At 40.8% G+C, this 18,500-nt stretch overlaps 1 protein-coding gene across 5 annotated transcripts; it reads right to left on the reverse strand.

Moving 5' to 3' along the window:
* Window positions 1-16,612, reverse strand: TCP11L2 (t-complex 11 like 2). Of its 5 annotated transcripts, none has more exons than XM_080343705.1 (11): window positions 16,593-16,612; window positions 13,468-13,598; window positions 11,336-11,505; window positions 9,931-10,063; window positions 8,851-8,971; window positions 7,907-8,127; window positions 6,770-6,906; window positions 5,577-5,764; window positions 4,160-4,341; window positions 3,246-3,418; window positions 1-2,693 (listed from the first exon to the last, which is right to left on the reverse strand). In XM_080343705.1, the coding sequence occupies exons 3-11, from the start codon at window positions 11,469-11,471 to the stop codon at window positions 2,449-2,451; spliced, it is 1,536 nt and encodes a 511-aa protein (XP_080199831.1). In that variant the 5' UTR covers window positions 11,472-11,505; window positions 13,468-13,598; window positions 16,593-16,612; the 3' UTR covers window positions 1-2,448. The 5 variants fall into 5 exon arrangements, with proteins under 5 accessions (XP_080199831.1, XP_080199830.1, XP_080199832.1 ...); XM_080343704.1 differs by lacking the exon at window positions 16,593-16,612 and adding an exon at window positions 16,338-16,401; XM_080343706.1 differs by lacking the exons at window positions 11,336-11,505; window positions 13,468-13,598; window positions 16,593-16,612 and adding an exon at window positions 11,107-11,281.
* Between the last annotated feature and the right edge of the window lie 1,888 nt (window positions 16,613-18,500).

The raw sequence follows: 18,500 nt of genomic DNA on the forward strand, positions 1-18,500 counted from the left end.
TATTATTAGTGCAGTCATTTATCTTCAGCATTTAACAATCCATTACATTTAACAATTTGCATAAATGACTTTTTACCACCACTGGTATCACAAACAAGATATAACGCATACAAAACCTCAAATATTCATATTTCAACAAAGAAAGCTGCTACAGAATGGCATCTTGTTTCACAAGGACAACTTCAGAGTAGAGGCAAGTGCGTTTCAACCACAGCAGCATAAACAGCATGCAACACACGACATTAAACAGATGCAGCGTCCATGTTTGAAACATTAAATAAAAATTAAGATACATTAATCACTTGAAACATAGGCCATGCTATAAAATGCCCTTTGCAAGTCACCTTAATCACCAAAAAAACCCAATGAATCCTCATTTTTTGAGTATTTACTGGTAAAAACTAGTATGACAGTTTCCCCAGTACACTAGAGATCTATATAGTTCAATATTTATTTTTACAATAAAATGCATATAAAGTATCATGATAAAAAGTTCATAATCATGTTATAAATCATCTTCAAATGTTCATAAAACTCTTTTGGCTGAAGCTCAAAATAGTTTAGGTATTTTTAAAGATGTAGCAAATCACTAAGATTTAATTCCTCATAATTGCTTTTGAAATGCATTCTTCTCTTGATGATTTTGAATTGCACATCAAAATTTCATATTCATCTGAGCAAGCCTGTTCTACCTAGTGGCACAATTGCTATATTCTAAGAGTTCCTTTCTCTCAGGTATTTCAGGCTTCAGGAAGCAGTTCCCTTTAAAATACGTATTCATCTCCATTTTGTGCAATGTTGTCACAAAAGAGCAGAAGTACACTAGAGAAATTTTCTAAAAAGGCATTTGGAAGAAAGTTTCTTATCACATACATGTGACAAGTCACAACTGACTAGAAGTCATTTCCCTTACTAAAAAGAATACACAATTCTGTAAAAATGGACTACAAAACCACAGTGCTAATAATGCCCATTTTTTTAGACCTTTAAGATAGACATAGTAATGTACATACACAATTTGTGTCACACATTAAGCTTTTACGGGCAATTTTTTTTGTCTCTTCATAAAAAATAGACTGTAATAGAAAATATTAAACTAAGCTATATAACTTGTACCACATGGAGTTTTTTAATATATATGATGCTTTAAAAGGACTATTATATGGTAATATATTAAAAGATCATTTTCAAGTAAATTATAATTCAATTTCATAGACAAGAATGTCTATAATATTTATTCCAGCAGTATCTATTCCCAGTAATCTGAAACATGCAAAATAAAGCCTGTGTAAACTTACAGAAGTTTACTTCCACGTTTCTCAATTTCAAATCTGTGGATTTTCTGTATGCAAGATTCCTGTTGTCTTAAATGGGAATTAAGTATTGGGACCTATTCCAAAGCAATCTGAAGATATTTTGAAGAAAAAACACAATATTTATCAAAGACTCCTTGAAAGTGAATCTAATTACATTTGCAAGAATGACTAACAATTTGGGTTCTGGCTTTCAGACCAAAGAATACATTTTGAAAAACTTATACCCTCATCCAACAGAATATAGAAGGGGAAGTTGCTCTGTGGCCTGTAAAGTCATTCTTAAGTGTTTTTGGGAATACAGGTCAGAAAGACCCAACTTAAAAATACTTAATACCCATTAAGATCAAAGATCACTACATACACATATTAGAGATTAGATTTAAGATCAGTATGACCTCCACTGGCTAAACAAAACGCTTATAAACATTATATACATAATTTTTATCCACCCCCCCCATCACGTTTCTTATGTGTTTATCATTAATTTCAATTACAGTTGAGAAGTTCTGAATGATTCCTACTTTAAGTGGTGAATGCTGCTTCTTTAACTGCTATACTCCAAACAGCTTCTAATACTGACATTCCTTAATGTATAACAGAGCCTAATTTTGGGCTCCTGCAATACCAGAACTTGGCCTAGTATGAACCTGGTTTTGTTTACAAAAGCAGTTATGCTTGTACTTTTTCACTTCAAATTCTTCTCAGAAACAATTGTTTTATTAGATATTGCTCTACAAAAATACAATGTAAGCATAGTATGTTTTATCTATAATAGTTTTGTCATTTCATAATTGCATTGCTATATGTAAATATATTTAAGTTGAAAAATTACATTATGTTTTAATGGTGGCAAAACAGCCAGCTCTTTCCTGCTGCAAATCATAATAAATGCTTGACTTAAACTAGTAATTCACTGGCTATTTCAAGTGACACAATCCATTAAACATTTAGTCTATTAAAATACACATCCTTGAAATGGACTTCTTCCCAGTGAATTTCAGAAACTTTCTGCATACAGTTTACAAGATCTCATTAATAGTCACTGAAGTGGGCTGTTCTTAATTGGGAAGCCAAATCACTGTCTTGGAAAGTAAAAAAAAAAAAAAAAAGGTATAGAAGTAGGTCCTATCTTTTAATTGGTAGGTGTTTCTGTTTCTGCTTTCCCCATTGGTGCCTCAGGAAAAAGGAGTTTTCTAAGTATGTTTGCATAGAATGGTCCATACACTTGTTTATTGAAGTTTACAATGCTGGCATACTGAGATCCAATCAACTCCATCTCTGTCTGAATCACAGAAAGGCCTCCTGGCACAGTGGGCATGCACTTCTGAAAACTTGGAAGAGCAAGCACACTTCTCATGAAGAACTGGATTCGTTTGTCTGAAATGGAATATAAAGCAGGCTCAGAACAAATGTAAACCCAAGATGAAGCCATACTTGCTTTATAAGCACCCTGCACATCAGCACAGCAAAAAAAAAAATCCATTAATGTAGGTAACATGTCTTTCCCAAGCTCATGTTGCAGTGGGAAGCAATACTGAAAGCTTCTTAAGGTTTGCTCCTGCAAGGTTGACACAACTTTGACTTGTTGCAATAAGTCATGTTACCTGATATGAAGTAGACTCAAAGAAAAAAAAAAAACTAGGTTAAATGCAGAACTGTTAGGAAGGAGATTGAAGAGCACTTGTTTTTCTAAATCCTCCAAAATACTAGCATCTCTAGATTTGTTTGTACAGACACTTTAAAAATTATTTCTAGCTGTGACTAACCATGTTCTGCAGCATACCAAGAACACCATAGCTGAACGTTTCCTTACTCCTAGTTGACTCAGTATTTTACTGCAATAAGGTGTTTTTAAAAATAATTATTAAGCTTGCTAGGAATACGTTTCTATACAGATACATACAGTAAGACAATTACGTATTATCTTACCAATCAAGGAACTGATGGGATTATCCTCCTCAGCAATATGACCAATTTGACCCATCAAATTACTCTGCATTTCTGCATTAAGAGTGGGAAGACCTCTTTCAGTTAGAGACCTGTTCACTTTGCTGCAAATCTGGACACCAATAGCATTCAGAGCCTCCTTCAAATCAAAAGTTCTGGAAGAAAGGAGTAGAAAGGCATTGAGTTTTGCAGCTTCTGTAGCACAGGCTGTAAGGTGACCTCACTTGTCTCCTTTCCGTTTTATTTTCAACCTGCACTCTGCAATGAGATAATTTAGAAAAGCTATAGTTTGCAGATTTATGTACATCTAGAGACACAGGACAAATCTCCCTGCAGAAAATAAAAATTAAGACCTAATTGTGATTCAAACAAACAAACAAAAAAAGAACAAGAAAAAAATCCACTTCAAGTGTGCAGCAGTGACACCAGTTCATTTTGCCCTTATGCTTAGGTGTTTTCCTGGGTCACATATGCATGGCATTGTATGAGAAAAAGAGTGGAAAACTCTTACGAGACACTTTTGGATGACAGCAGAAATAGGCAGCCAAACAGCTTAAGCTACTTAAAAGAAGTCTGAAGCTACCTGCAAGACAATTTGGTGAATGTATTGCCATAGTGTCTCCAGTATTAGGAGCATAGGAATGAACTTTACTACTAGGCTCCAAATCCTTTAGACTAACATGAAGATTTAATTAAAAGGTAACATTGAAAACATGTGCCTAACATACAGTGGACTTACATTGTAAAGAGAATATAGATATAGATTATTAAAATTTTGTGTCTTCCTATTATTAAGAAGCACTGGCTATTACATTTTAATTGTTTTCCAAGGGTTTTCAGATCCACCTAGTATTTCCTGTTAAAAAAAAAAATATCAAAAGAAAAAAGCGCCTTACTTCTTGCTCATGCCTTCAAGAAGAGGAACAGAGATCCTTTTCAGCTGCTCAGCAAAATCAGGCACGTCTACAATTGCTGCACCCACCATATTGTTTGTTATGAGACAAACACAAGCTATGATTTTTAACTGATTGAGCTTCTCTCTCAACTCCTGAAGACGAACTTCATCTGTTATTAGAGTCTAGAATTGAAACAATTATACTAATTTAGGAATACAGAGGGCAAGAGCCAGGGAAAACAACAGGTATAAGATGTAGTCATGAAGCATTACTATTTTTAATCACAAATATGCAAAGTCATAAGAGACAGCAGATGACACACCCAGAGTATGTAGTATTGCACAAAATTGCATTATGTAAGAGTACCAGAAGTAACCCTGTGGTGGGAAGAAAGGTAATGCCTTAAGTGCAGAGTAAACTGAGGACATTGCATCTTATTCCTCATTCCTGCTGACAAATATATGATCAATGGCTTAGCCCCTAATGTGGAATGCTCAGGGGATCCAAAAACCTTGAGCACGAGAGTGTTCACAGACAGAATAGTCTTCTAGATTCAGCTGTCCTTTGAAAAACACCATAATCTGTAACTGATGAACAGAAATGAACAACTGCGCATGACAACAGCCAGAGCAGGTTCTGCAAGTGATACATAACCTTCTACAGGCAAAAAGCCAGTTGATCATACCAAGAATGCAAGTAGTCACTCCAGCTACATCTTGCTGTGGGATTTACTTTAGGTTAGAAAAACCTGTTTGTAGCTCTTACTCCAAACTGTTTGAAGGAAAGGTAAGAATAAGGTAGTCTCCCTTCCATCCACTGACGGAGAGCACTAAGACTATCCCCATGCATTTAGCAAATTCTCTGCCAAGCCACCCTAAGTACAGCTAAGGCGCTCACTGCAGATGCTAATTTTAGCCCTGACTGATTGCCAATTTCAAAATGGCTTTACAGAATATTGACGACGTCAGTAATCAGGAGCTGGAAGGAAAAACTGAACACTGATTCTTGAAGCAATAACTTATTCACCCTTTCCAGTTCTCTTCCAAAGCAAGAGTGATCCCACCAATCCTGCTGCTGTTCGGAAAGTGGGATGCTATGGGCAGTTCTCTCAAAGGTACTGACAACAGTTGGCTTTCTGTATGAAGCCCAGCCTTTGAGCACGGCCAAGACTGCTCTCAGGGTGGAGCTGGTGAGCTATGCTTCGACAGAGGCAAAACAACCTTCACCTTGTTCTTTTATAGTTGACTTGCCATCTCATACTTCAGAAACTAGAGTAGAATATACTCTCAAAATTCCAAATTTACTATTCCAAAATTTGAGAATTACTTCACCTGTTGCCATCAATAGCAATAGTATTATGTTATACTACACCAATGTTTTCATACAGCTAGAAATCTGACACAAATATATTTCTTACCTCTGGAAATGTTTTGTGATAATCCCATTGTAACAGTTTCAAGTAGCCATTGTTTAGCACCAGTGTAGGACTAATAATTGGTTTAGAACTACTATCAGCACCAGGGGATGATGAAGATTCATCAGAAACAGATGACAACTCATCTTCTATGGATTCCTTTATCCATTCTGTTGTGAGATCCAGGGCATCTAAGCATTACAAATCAGCACAGATTTACTACATGCTTTCATCAAAATAAGCAGTAGCTTGAGGAAAAAGGTTGTGCACATTAACAAGAACTTCTGAAGACAAAACACAATGGACAGCCAAGTCCCCACACATGTACATTCTCTCCCTCACTTTTCTTCACTGATCATCTTCTACTGGACAACTGAATTTATTCTAGCTTGTACAGGCCCAACAACAAATTGTTAGACTTCAGCCAAGATTTCTGGGTTAAAAAAGCCTCCAAGACCAAGTTCCAAAAGCATTTCTTCCCTTTTTCAGAGAGGCCACTTAAGAGTTGGGGCTTAGGACTGGAGAGCAGTGCTGAAGAGAGATAAACTGTATTAACAGCAAATAAAACGCTTTTAAAGAGTTATTTCCCAGGCTACATATATAAACACAGTAGGCTGTATCAGTGGCTCAAGGTTCCCATTTTAGAAGTCCCTCCTCCAAATGTTAGTAAGTTTTCTTTTTCTTGGAAAATACGCTTTCCTGAAGACTGTTTGGCCACATGACTCCCTCTTACAGGTTTTGTGTAAAGTCGACTTCGCATCACCTAAGAAGTTTTCCTCAGAGCCTGCCTTTTATTTAAAATAATCATCCCATCCCTTTAAAGTTTCAGGCACACTAATTGGTTTTACATGCATACTTCAGACTAGCAACAGACTTGCATACTGAAAGCAGAGACGTTATCTTTTTTTGTATGTAGAGCTTCTGCCTCCAGATAGTAAAAACCATTGCCTGGTTTTCTGACAACAACTGATTCGGCAAATACAAATTTTTCTGAAATCACCCCAGATTACAAATAAATACACTTTATAACAAGTCAAGCAATTGCCCATCAGTAGCTTGTTTATCAAAGAATTTTTTCATTAGTTAGATCCAAACAAAAAATTGAATTTTTCTTGCAATTGATAGATTTTATAGGATATCTTTAAATAGTCCTCTTTTAAAACAAAGGTTCAGGTTAAATATAGCATGATACCTACTTGGTGTTTCTTCAAGAATTTCCTGGAATTTTGTTCTTTCGTAGTCCACCAAATTACGCTGAAGGTATGGCCTAAGGTTTTGAATTCTGTAATTAGCCATATCCACTTTCATTAGGTCCAAAACATGGAATATTTGTCTGAAAGAAGAAGTTCAAAATTTGACAATTAGAATAGTATATTGATTTTAACCAGCACATGCAAGTTACACCTACATTGGCACTTTAATTTCAGTTCTGGGAGAAGTTAATGCCTTCATTGATATTTCAGTGTTAAGAGGTTTGCTACCTATCTTCCAGAACACTTGAAGGATTGTTGCGTTTAAGGCTTGGTGTCAGTTAAAGACGACAAGTATTTAGCATCCCTAAATGCTACAACCCTGTAACAGAAAAGTGTTTGAGAACTATATCAATTGGTAGATTTCAGACTCAATGAACAGATTAGCTTTTTAGTCACCCTAATTGCACCAAGAGAAACAATCCTTCTGCCCAGTTGCTTTAGTCCCTGTATATGATCCAAGTTGCAATAAAACAGTAGAACAACAACTAACATTTGCTCTTAATATTTCAGTGTACCTAAGAAATAGTAAACTGTTTTCTGCCTTTTTATACAAGTGTTTTACTCAAGTTCAAGACATAAGATCTTCAGTAAAGAGATTTTAAATGCAAAGTCTGGCCTCCTAGAGAAGTATACAATACACAGTTCAAGAAGGAACATTAAAAATGCGCTACTTAAATTTTGTATGGATAAACAAGACTGAAAAAACAGTCTCTGAAACACAAATTATTGCAAAAGTACTTCTATTGTTGTTTAGTGGCTTAGATATTCAGAACTGGTAGTGTTTGATCTAGGCATTCTACCTACTTTGTTAAAAAGATACATATAATATTCTGGTCATAGCTCCTCCCCATTAATGCTTCTGTATAAAAATAAGGTCTACAATTTGAAAACAGGTGTTATGTAAAGAAGGCTTAAATTGTGTCATTTTAAGACTTTACCACCATATTCCATTGCCCTGTATTCTTTCAGAGAAGAGGTTTTTCCTCAAAAAGAAAGAACAGCCAAAACCACCCAAACAAGCAACAACAACAACAAAAAACAACACCACAAAAAAACCCACACCAAAACCTGAATACCAACCTCAGTAACTCTACGATATTGTCAGTTGCTTTTAACTGTTTTATATCGTTGTCTCTTATTGGAGCACACAACTTTCCCATAGTGTTGATGATATAGTTAGCTAGCCCATGAATATCAACAGCATTATGTTCTGCCTGCTGTCGTATAAGATCTGTATCTAGAACTTCACAAATTTGATTTTTAATCCTGTTTGCTCCAGGAGTCAGGAAAGAAAGAAGAATCTAAAGTAAGGGGACAAAAAAAAAATCTTATCAATAAAACCCAAACCATTTAGTAAACACACTGAAGTAAGATTTTTAATATTGATGTGCCAAGTGTATTTAGCTGACTGACTACAAGACACATTAAGACTGAACATTATCTAAGGTAGCAGGAAAAAAGGACTGTTAAAAGGATCACAGTACAGTTCTGAAAAACGCTCAAAGCCAGTAAACCGGAAAGCAGGTTAACAATGAGACGCTTTCAAAAACTGGGAGGCTGTCCCATAAAACAAACATTTACTAACTTAAAACTTTGAAAGACTTAGTATTGTGCCAGGATTTAAGGTGTGTATGTTCCTCTATGCGGTGATTGTAAACAAAGTCTGTTTGGGCAGGTGCAGTCATGTTTATGCTCCAGTTCATGCCCTAAGCTCACACAGTGTGTTGCTGGAAAGAGGCTGATAGAGATGTGAAGCTCTGAGAGAAGAGCTGACTTGCAACTAACCATCATGCAATGAAAGCTGTGTGGATATGGCACCGTGTATGCATGGCCATATTACTGGTTAATACAAATATACTATAAATAGAAAACTACTGCAGTTCTGAGTAATTATAGTTCCATCTCAAAGGAAAGCACTTGAAGGTGTTGTCTTGATGGAGTGAGCAGATCCTTCAGTAAAGTAAGAGACTCTCAAACCTAAGCTGACAAAACAGTACTGGGGATAGTGGGTGGAGGAATGTTACCTCCTTGATTTCCTCAAAGAGCTTGATAGCATGCTCATATTCTGGAGGATCTTCATTCAGTTCTGATTCCAAATGATCCCAAAATGCCTTGTGTACAATTCGTTTCACTGTGCCTGCAAGGCTGTGGAAGAAGTCAAATTAGATACAGAAAAGACTCCCAACTACCTTTCATCCTCAGTGACAAGTGTTTTGGATTTGCCTAATCACTTGTTGGGAAACACACAACACCCCACTATTATGCCCTGCAACCGTATCTTTCTTGGGCTGTGGATTGTCAGCTGCCAAAACATGGTCTAGACTGGCAAACCTTTCCTAAGACACCTGTATTTTATAAAGTGGTGCTGGTAATTCAGATGTAGGTAGAGATATTACCTTTCCCTTTTCCTTGTCAAATTTGTATTCGTTATCCTAACCTAGTATGTTATGTACTAGGCTTCCTCAAAAACTGTTCTGTCATATAATCAGTTATCAGTTAAGGGACTCATGCAATTAAAACCTGTTTGTTTCCTTCATGTAAATTTTCTTAAAGTAAAGACCAGGGTTACTTTTAAGTTGCACATGTCTATAAGCAAGAACATTTTAGCTACCTATATGAGGGAAGTTACTTCTCACTTCCTCTGTTTCCCCAGGTGTTTTTGCATCTCTTCTGAGGCTAATATTAGAACTATGTTCATGATAAGCTCTGTCTTATCACTATGGCACCAATGAGCTACTACACAACAACTGTGCAGAAGGCCACCAGCTCCTCGGCTTGGAACTGAACACAACAGACCAATACTCACCTTCACCTCAGTCATTCATATTGCATTAGCCTTTTGTCTTCCACATGACATTTAAGACAGAGCAATATGCTCCAAGATGTTATAACAACTCAGCTGGACTGCAACACCTGTTCCAAGCAAGACAGCTGTGACAGTGACTGCTGGAGGTGCAGGATAAAAATCTGTTGCCTTTCAAGGTGTTTTCACTCAGGGTTTTTTGTTGTTTGTTTTAATTTGCTGCTCCATTCATTTCTCCTCTCTTCCCAACCCCAGTGCTGTTTTTTTGTTCGTTTGTTTGTTTTAAAATTCAGGCTCTTACCTGTTCTGCGGGAAGGCTTCATGTTTTATGCAAAAATTTGCATTTACAGCAATTTCATGAGCTAGAGTCAAGTCTGACAAATTTCTTGCAGCTGCCATCAGTTCATCAAATGTAATAATCTTGGGAGGGCTTGCTGCAGGAACAAACAAAATCCATTCAAGGCAAATATCTATGATTGGTAAGTGCAATTTTAAAATATTAAAATTCAGAAATTTTACTGTTTGCTAATTGGACTCTAGTATTCTAAAAGAAACAACCTAGGATTACCAGGTCTTTATATCTTCTCAAAACACGAACTCAGGAAACTCCCATCTTATCGGGGGGGGTGTGTGTGGGTAATACCACACAAGCCTCGTAACACTTTGAAAAGCAATTTCATATTTCTGCATTTTAACCAAGATATCTTTTTTCCTCTAAAAGAGAATCTCGCATTCCACAGATTTCCTACTGACTGTTCTGTAAAATCCACTGGACCAAGAGCACAGGCAGTAACAGATACCAGATGACCATAATTCTGAGCATGTAATGGCTACATGTGGTTTTATTGCCTGTAGAGAAGGTTCTGAAGTTACTAACTTGAGAACCCTCAATGTATGTTCCATAGCAGATAGATCATAAGTTACACTCTCTTTAAAAAAACAAAATATATATATATACACACACACACTACACTGGAAAGCAAGAAGAAATTCCCCAAGTTTCTAAACCCCAAAATTCTGTTATTTAACTTAGTGTCTGTAATTAAGCCTTTGAAAACTGTCCATAAAGAGCCAGCTGCCAATTGAAGCTCCACTAACAGATTTGTTTTAATGCAAGATTTCACTTATATAGACACTAAAAAGTACACAGGGTCTGACAATGCTTACACACATGAACATGAAGCACATCTTAGCCAAGGTTTTATTGATCATTGCTCAAAATACCTTCTTTGTGCAAATGTTTTTTTTCTGTTTGATCCTAATTTTTATACAAGAAAAAAAGTGAATTTGAGATTAATGTCAGGTAACTTCATGTAATAGTATAAATCTGTAACTTACAGATTTAATTCTAAAGTGTATGGAGCAAACAGAAGAAACCCACCCTTTGCACAAAGCCAGGTCTGGTTGAGTGGTAGACTGCTACCAACATCAGGACTAGCTCAAGATCAGGATGTCCATGGTGGCACACTTTTCTTACACTTTCCGATGGGAAGGTGTGCACAGGGAGACCCTCACGGATACAGCTGCTGGTGGTGTTCCACACACAAGGAGATGCGCTGCTTCTCAGAGAGAAAGTCATGCCTTTCTCTTAATACTCTTAAACAGAGATTCAGAATCCCGGGTTCTACCCATGACAGCAAAGAGAAATGAGATAAGTTAGCCGTATCTGTCTACACACAACGCAGGTAAGGTTGAAATAGGCTTACACGCTGGGGAACTGGGTTTGCTTGAAGAATCACTGTTAAAGCTCTGTCTTGAATACTCAGAGTCGCTGGAAGAAGCTGTGCTTTCAGAGAGGCGTGAAGAATCTGAATCACTGTGCTGGTCATCATTGAGAGGCATTCTGATTCAATTTGTCTGCTACAGTAAACAAGACCTGGAAAGATAAATATACCATAAAACCAGCATTTACTAATTTTGTTTGTTTGTTTCTCCAAAGTCAGATACTGATCATTATATTGTGAATGAAGTTGCCTTTCTTCAAAAAGTGTTATAGAAAGGATCCGGCTTCACATGCAGAACAGACATAGTTTGTTAGTAACTTTCTGATTCTGCAAGAACTTTTTTTTTTCCTTTCTGCTGTTTCATACCTTAATGGTTATGCTAGAGACAGCCTAAAAAAACCCAAAATTAGACTACCCATAGTAACCTCTGAAGTTGCTCGTCAGAATTTTGGAAGCACTCAACATCCATAAAGGCACCTCATGGTGTTACCATCCCCCACATGACCTCACCAAGTGCTGTTTAGCAATTAGCTTCCTTCCACAAATGGACTGCACTGAGTGTAACAACTCTGAAGCAAACACAGAAGTTGCTGGGGGAAAGTAGGTAAATAATTCAAAATACATTTCCTGACAAGGTGCAGCTAGAAGCCTGGCCTGTTGCTTTAGGTGGGTCTTTGCTCAGAATCAGATCAACAATGGCATAGACCCCAGAAATACTCCTCCCAGAGGTGAGGGTGGATGGGCTTTCTGTTTTAAGTCAAACAGTAACTCTGAGCCTCTGACATTATATTCAGCATACATGACATTTAACACTGAGAAGTGTCATGCTTCTTAGTGCTTCTGTCTACATAAAGAAACTGCCTCCCAGGCAGATAATCTGCAACTGCAGAGAATTTGGACAGCTGCACAGTGCGATAGAGATGATTAATAGTTATACGACGGGAAGTGAAAAATGTGTTCATAACCATATTAAAATGAGAAACTGGAAGTCAGCCACAATTACTACCAAAGGAATTTGGCCCAGATACCAAAAGTAGCTGTCCATCATTGACTAGGGCCTTGAAGCATTCTGTAGTAGACTTCTTGAAGAGACACAGCCAACAATGCCGTCCATCAGCAAATTTAAGTAACATGACTCCATTTATAACTAAATTGCTAAAACTTTAGCAAGGCAAAGAATATCACACTTCGCAACAGGTGAACTTGGGAAAAACCACTTTGGGCAGCAAAAGGATAATCTTTGTGTGCATTTACATGAATGAACATATTGTTGGGTCAAGAGGTAGACAAAAAGAGTAAGAATGAAGACTTCTTTAATGCTGGCACCTAGTTAAAGCCTAGAGTGTTCCATTTTTTGAGTACCAGCTTGTCCTGAATAGACCTTTATAACTTCATGAGGTACTTAACTGATGAGTACTCCCCTGTTAATTGGGGTGATTAACATTTAAGTGTATGTTTACCACTCCTCCTCTCCCAAGAGGAAAGAGGATGCATTCAAGTACCTTATGTAATGTTTTATGCTTTTTATTTTTTGGTGAAAAGAATTAATCACTTCAGCAAGAACACAGCACAGTTTATTACCTTACTGGAAAAGCCAGTAAGAATAGACTTTTGATCAGGATATAGAGGTCATGGGTTCAAGACTTACAGTGTTAGTTGTGATCCTTAACATCTTTTATTAGAAAGGCAATTTTATCATTTCTAACATGCTACTGAAAACAAGCAGATATTTAAAATAGTACTGACAAAACAGGACAGTTGCAAGAGAACATAGAACACCAAAAGGCTGAGATATTTTTGACTTTGAAATTGTATTTGCCTAAGTTACAATTAGAAATGAGTCACTAATGTTACACAAGAGATTAAAGTTATTTCTTCAGTTCAGATGTGTTACAAATCTAAAAGTTAGCACTGACTAGAAACTAGTTGTGGTGAGTAACCTACCTGTAGAACACATTCCAGGTTCTTGATGCAGAACCACTCACTTAACCACAGTAACCCTACAGAGCCTGCAAAGCTTCTATTACTCTCCCACATTGTTTCTGGATCAGCATCAGCACACTATTTCCAGGCTTTAATCGTGTATAAAACTCATTCATATACAAGTAACTAACCTCCAAAAGGTTAATGTTCCACGTGGTCCATCGAAAGATTTGATTAGCGTTGTTAGTAGTGTACTGGCCCAAACGGTCTCGTAAGTCACTTGCTTAGTAAGAGCACTTCAAGATGTGCCTACTGCTTCAGTCTAGGTGTTAAGAACACAGATGAAATTAAATGACCATTGAAAAAACAAAATTCCTCTTAACTGTCAGTACAATAACTCTAATAATATTCAAATTTGTAAATATTCAGATTTGCAAGGTACTCCTGACAGCAAGTACTAAACCAGCAACGGAAGCAATTCAGCATTGCCATTTTCTACCCCAGTCTTGATTCCCAAGGCCAATTAAAATTTATATACATTAAGCCTACATACTGGCCCCAGCAAAGGGTCTTTTGGCAACAAATGCTTGCATTTCAAAAAGACTCACAACATATTGATGTACTGAGACCATACCTGTTCCTACAATACATGCACACATACAGATCAAGTTGCCAGTGGAGTGCTTCAGGAGACTTAATTGAAATAATAAGTTTCAACAATGCACGAGGAGATGACACACTGAAAAAACACTGCAACCTTTGCCACAGTAAATACATTTCCTACTAGGATGCCTCAAACTGGATGGCGAGGAAGAATGGATGTATTCTGCAGATTCAGAATATTATTGCTAAACCCTGACTTTAAAAGATAAACACGGCAGCAAGCACATCAAAGTAAACATACATGAATACACAAGCAGAATCCGGATACGCCATGTAGAGTTTTTAAATATGCTGCCTGACAGCTAAAAAGCTTACAGAAAAGTACATTCATTGAGCATATCAAAGTGAAGTACAAACCAAAAAAAAAAAGGCTTTTCTAATTAGTTACAACAATACACTACTGAGTTACTTAGTCCATTCTTTATAGCATACACTGGAAAAGCTGCTTTTCCTTATGCTTTTGTAGACAGCATAGAGCTTCTCATAAATTACTAACAGCCAAGTTCATATGCAATTTTAAGTTTAGATTAATATAATTTCCAAGTAAAAACATTTCAAGAAGCCCTCTAACCTCCCAAGATCTCTTGGGAGGACCTCTAGTCACCATCTTGAGTAGACAACACCATCTTATTTTTGATTTGCTAATTAGGTACTAGAAATTAGGCTGTATCAATACACAGCTTAATATCCTGCCTATTCTGTTAAAGGGTCAGCCTGTGGTTACAACCCGCTTTACTCTTCCTGCATTAATAACAACTGATATTTACTTTTACATTAGGTTGGGTACCTTCACAGTGGGCTTCATTACACTGTTTGCTTTCCTTTGCTCACTATTTCGCAGCTTTTGTAAGAATAATCTCTAAGTGGGAGACAAAGCTAAAAATATCTTCTAAATTTACAAAACCCAAGTTTCTAGTTAATTTCACGAGGGTGAAGTAAATTATCGTGGTTTTTGCTTTTATTTATACATTTTTGATTATTCTTTCTAGCAAAGACACAATGGATACAACAGTGTAGATGCCTAAGGGCATCTTGCTTTTATACGGTCACCACACCACCCAACCCAATCTTTCACTTAGAACTGATGAAGATCACAAGAACAGATTGGTTTCAGAGAACACAAACGCACTTTTTATTCCCAAAGGCTTCCTTTAGAAGTTACTTTATGAGGCACTTTGGGAAAAACAAAAATACAGCTCGGAAGTTGTTTGTTTGGGTTTTTTTCTCCCTTCAGATACCATCTCCAATAAAGGTTTTTCCTGTCCTGCTTTGTTCAGATAAGACCCTCCATGCACACACATTTTCTTAGTGCTCTATCCAGTTTTAGCACTATAAACGTCTCAACTTTGTTTATTCCCCTGGGTTTACGTCTTTACTATCTCGAAGCTGGCACCGGCTGAATCCCTTTGGGCTCGAGTTTCCCTTTCACCGGCGGCCCCCTTGCCAGCACTCGAGGCACAGGAGCAGCAAAGAGCCTTTGTTAAGAGCTGCGGAATTCCCTCATGGCCCGCTTTTGACAGCTCGCAGCCGACATTCATCCCCTTCAGCTCTCTAGCTCCGCAGCTCTTCCCTTTAGACAGCGGCTGAAGGCCTAAAAATACTCAAGTAAGAGGGAGACGAGCCCGTCCTCCCGGTCTGTGTGCGGGACGGCCGCGGGAGCTCCCCTCACCCCAGACACTTCGGCAACGCGCCCCCCAACCCCAGTCCGTGACAAGGGGCCACACCGCCCTGAGGGGGGCCCGGGATGCCCCTCCCGCCCCCTCACCCGCCGGCTCCCCCAGCAGGGGGGAGCGGCACGGCCAGAGACGGCTCCTCCTCTTCCTCCATCTGTTTCGCTGCCTGTCTCCTCCCCCAGCCCCATGTTTTTAACAGCACAGGCAGGAGTTTGGCACTCGCCGACCAAAACAAAACAGCGTTTCCAAGGACAGAGCCGGGGGGCGGAAGGGAGGAGGAGAGGAGCAGGGGGAACCCTCTCTCTGCCAGCCCCGGGGAAGACGAACCCGGCTGCCCGCCTCCAAGTGTCCCGGCCCCGCATGCCCCGGGGTGCCCTTGTCCTCCGGGGCTGCAGGGGGGGGACCTCCGCGGCTGTGCCCGTCGGGCAGCAGGCATTAAGGGACGGGGGCAGCCCCGGAGACACGGGGCAAGGGGTGCGCTACAGACCCAGAGCAGGAGCTGCAAAACCCGCCTGCTGCAGCGGGAGCCCCACCGGGGCAGCAGAGCGGAGCGCCAGCCCGCCACCCCCGCTGCACAGGAGAGCAGCGCTCCCGGGTCAGTTCCGAACCGGACTCATCCCGCAGCTCAGTACCCGGACACCCAGGTGTGTGCTGTGACGGACGGTACCGCCATCAGACGGCGCAGCTCGGCTGCAGCCCTGCCCCAGCTCTCCGCGGTCACTCACCCCAGCCCAGCAGCACCAATTCGCCGTCCCGCGCGGCGCTCGCCAGGGCTTTAAACTGCCCCCCCGCGGATTTATACACCCAGCCCGGACTATTAGTGGCTCCCTTGGGCGCGTCCATCTCTGCCGGTGACGGGGGAGGATGTAACCTTTTTCTGCCTGTCAACAGCGAGTTAGCCCGAGGGACTCGGGTCAACGCACGCCTATCCCGCAGAAACAGCCCATGTCTCCTCATTCTGCCCGAGTCTGAGCACTAACCGCCGAGAAATATGAGGTGACGAGGGAAGACGCTTCCATGGACTCCCCCTCGCTGAATGGGCCCTCCCAGGGGGGAAGGCCGGGGGAAGGGCTGGGTGGTGTTTACGGAAGAGCCGCGTCGATCCGGAGTGACCCCGCCCCTTCCTCGGTGTGGGGCGGGGCCTCCGCGTTGGCCCCGCCCCGGAGCCGCCGCAGGGAGTGGGGCGGCACGGCGGCCCCGTGGAGGCGGCGCTTCGGGGCGTGTTGGGTCGTGTCTATTCGTTGCGCTGTCAAGGAAGCTTAAAATACACCCCCCACGAGCTTTCCTGCCGGTTCCCTGAGGCTCTCGCCGCGCAATGGGGTGAGGCGCCCGGTCCTGCCGCCATCTTGGTCCCAGCACCCCCCCCAAGCACCATCTCAGCCTCAGGGGAGCCACTCGGGACAGTGCCGAGTTTAGTCACCTGCCTGGCTCACGGCTGTGGAGCGATGGGCCTGCTGAGGAATGCGGCCTGGAGCGGTGCAGCACTGTTATTACAAATGCTTTGGCCATTGCTGTATCGACCACGTTCCATGAGCAGCTTTGCGCACCCGCTGGGCCAGCAGTACCTGTCCAGGTCGTCACCTCTTCCTGTCACAGGAGCTGCGTGCCACCAGTGCCTCACCCACCAGGACGCACAGAGGGCAAAACACCGGCAGCTGTCGGAGGCAGGCGCTAACTTAATCAAGCCTTGCTCGTTGTGAAGGCACAGGGCTCCCCTTCCTGCAAATAATTACGCCACCTTATGCGTGACAAACTATATAGGATAGATGCTTCATTTGCACAGACCACAGCCCGCGGTGGGTCCTATTAATACTGTCCTTGCTATAAAAGCAAGGGCTGGGAGGTGGGAATGGCTGCACAAGTGCCAAGCGTCTTGCTGGGGCGGCAGCGCTCGCTCCCAATGGCACAGAGCACCTGTCAGCCCTGCTGCTCTGAGCCCAGCCTGCAGAGACAGTAAATGGGATTAAGTCCAGCAGCCTAATCCGATAGCTTCCATAAAGAAGACGATGTTTTAAATAACTGTGTTTGCACTACTTTGCCCCAGTTTGTGCATGTGACATGGCAATGACAATGTGAGAGAAGCTCAAAGAGCTTTGGAGAAGACTGTCTGTGATGGCGTACAGATGGACTGCCTTGTACAGGACTGTTTTTACTCCCAAGGATATTATTGATTATTATTTTGTATATCCATTTTGTCCTAAATGGCATCTGAAAGATGGGGGAAACCTAAATTCTGGTCTTTGCTCTGATGGCTCCTGACCCTTTTTGTTAATTAACCAGTTGTATTGTCTAAAACTGCATGAAGAGTACTTGCAGCAAACACCAAGGCCAGTGACTCGGTCAATTTTGTGTGCTGTCTATGTGGAACCATCAACTGTGGTGCTCAGTGGCTTTGCTTGCACAGGGAGGGGAAGGGATGCCCCAGCCTCACCAAGCTGGGAGGAGTGGCTGACACACCAGAAGGCTGTGCTGCCATCCAGAGACCTGGACAGGCTGGAGAGTTGGGCGGGGAAAAATTTAACGAAATATAACAAGAGCAAGTGTAGAGTCCTGCATCTGGGTAGGAACAACCCCAGGTTACAGTATAAGTTGGGGAATGACCTGTTAGAGAGCAGTGTAGGGGAAAGGGACCTGGGGGTCCTAGTGGGCAACAGGATGACCATGAGCCAGCACTGTGCCCTTGTGGCCAGGAAGGCCAATGGCATCCTGGGGTGTATTAGAAGGGGGGTGGTTAGTGGGTTGAGAGAGGTTCTCCTTCCCCTCTACTCTGCCCTAGTGAGACCACATCTGGAATATTGTGTCCAGTTCTGGTCTCCTCAGTTCAAGAAGGACAGGGAACTGCTGGAGAGGGTCCAGCGCAGGGCAACAAAGATGATTAAGGGAGTGGA

Source organism: Nesoenas mayeri, assembly GCF_963082525.1.
Source record: "Nesoenas mayeri genome assembly, chromosome: 1".
NCBI lineage: Eukaryota > Metazoa > Chordata > Aves > Columbiformes > Columbidae > Nesoenas > Nesoenas mayeri.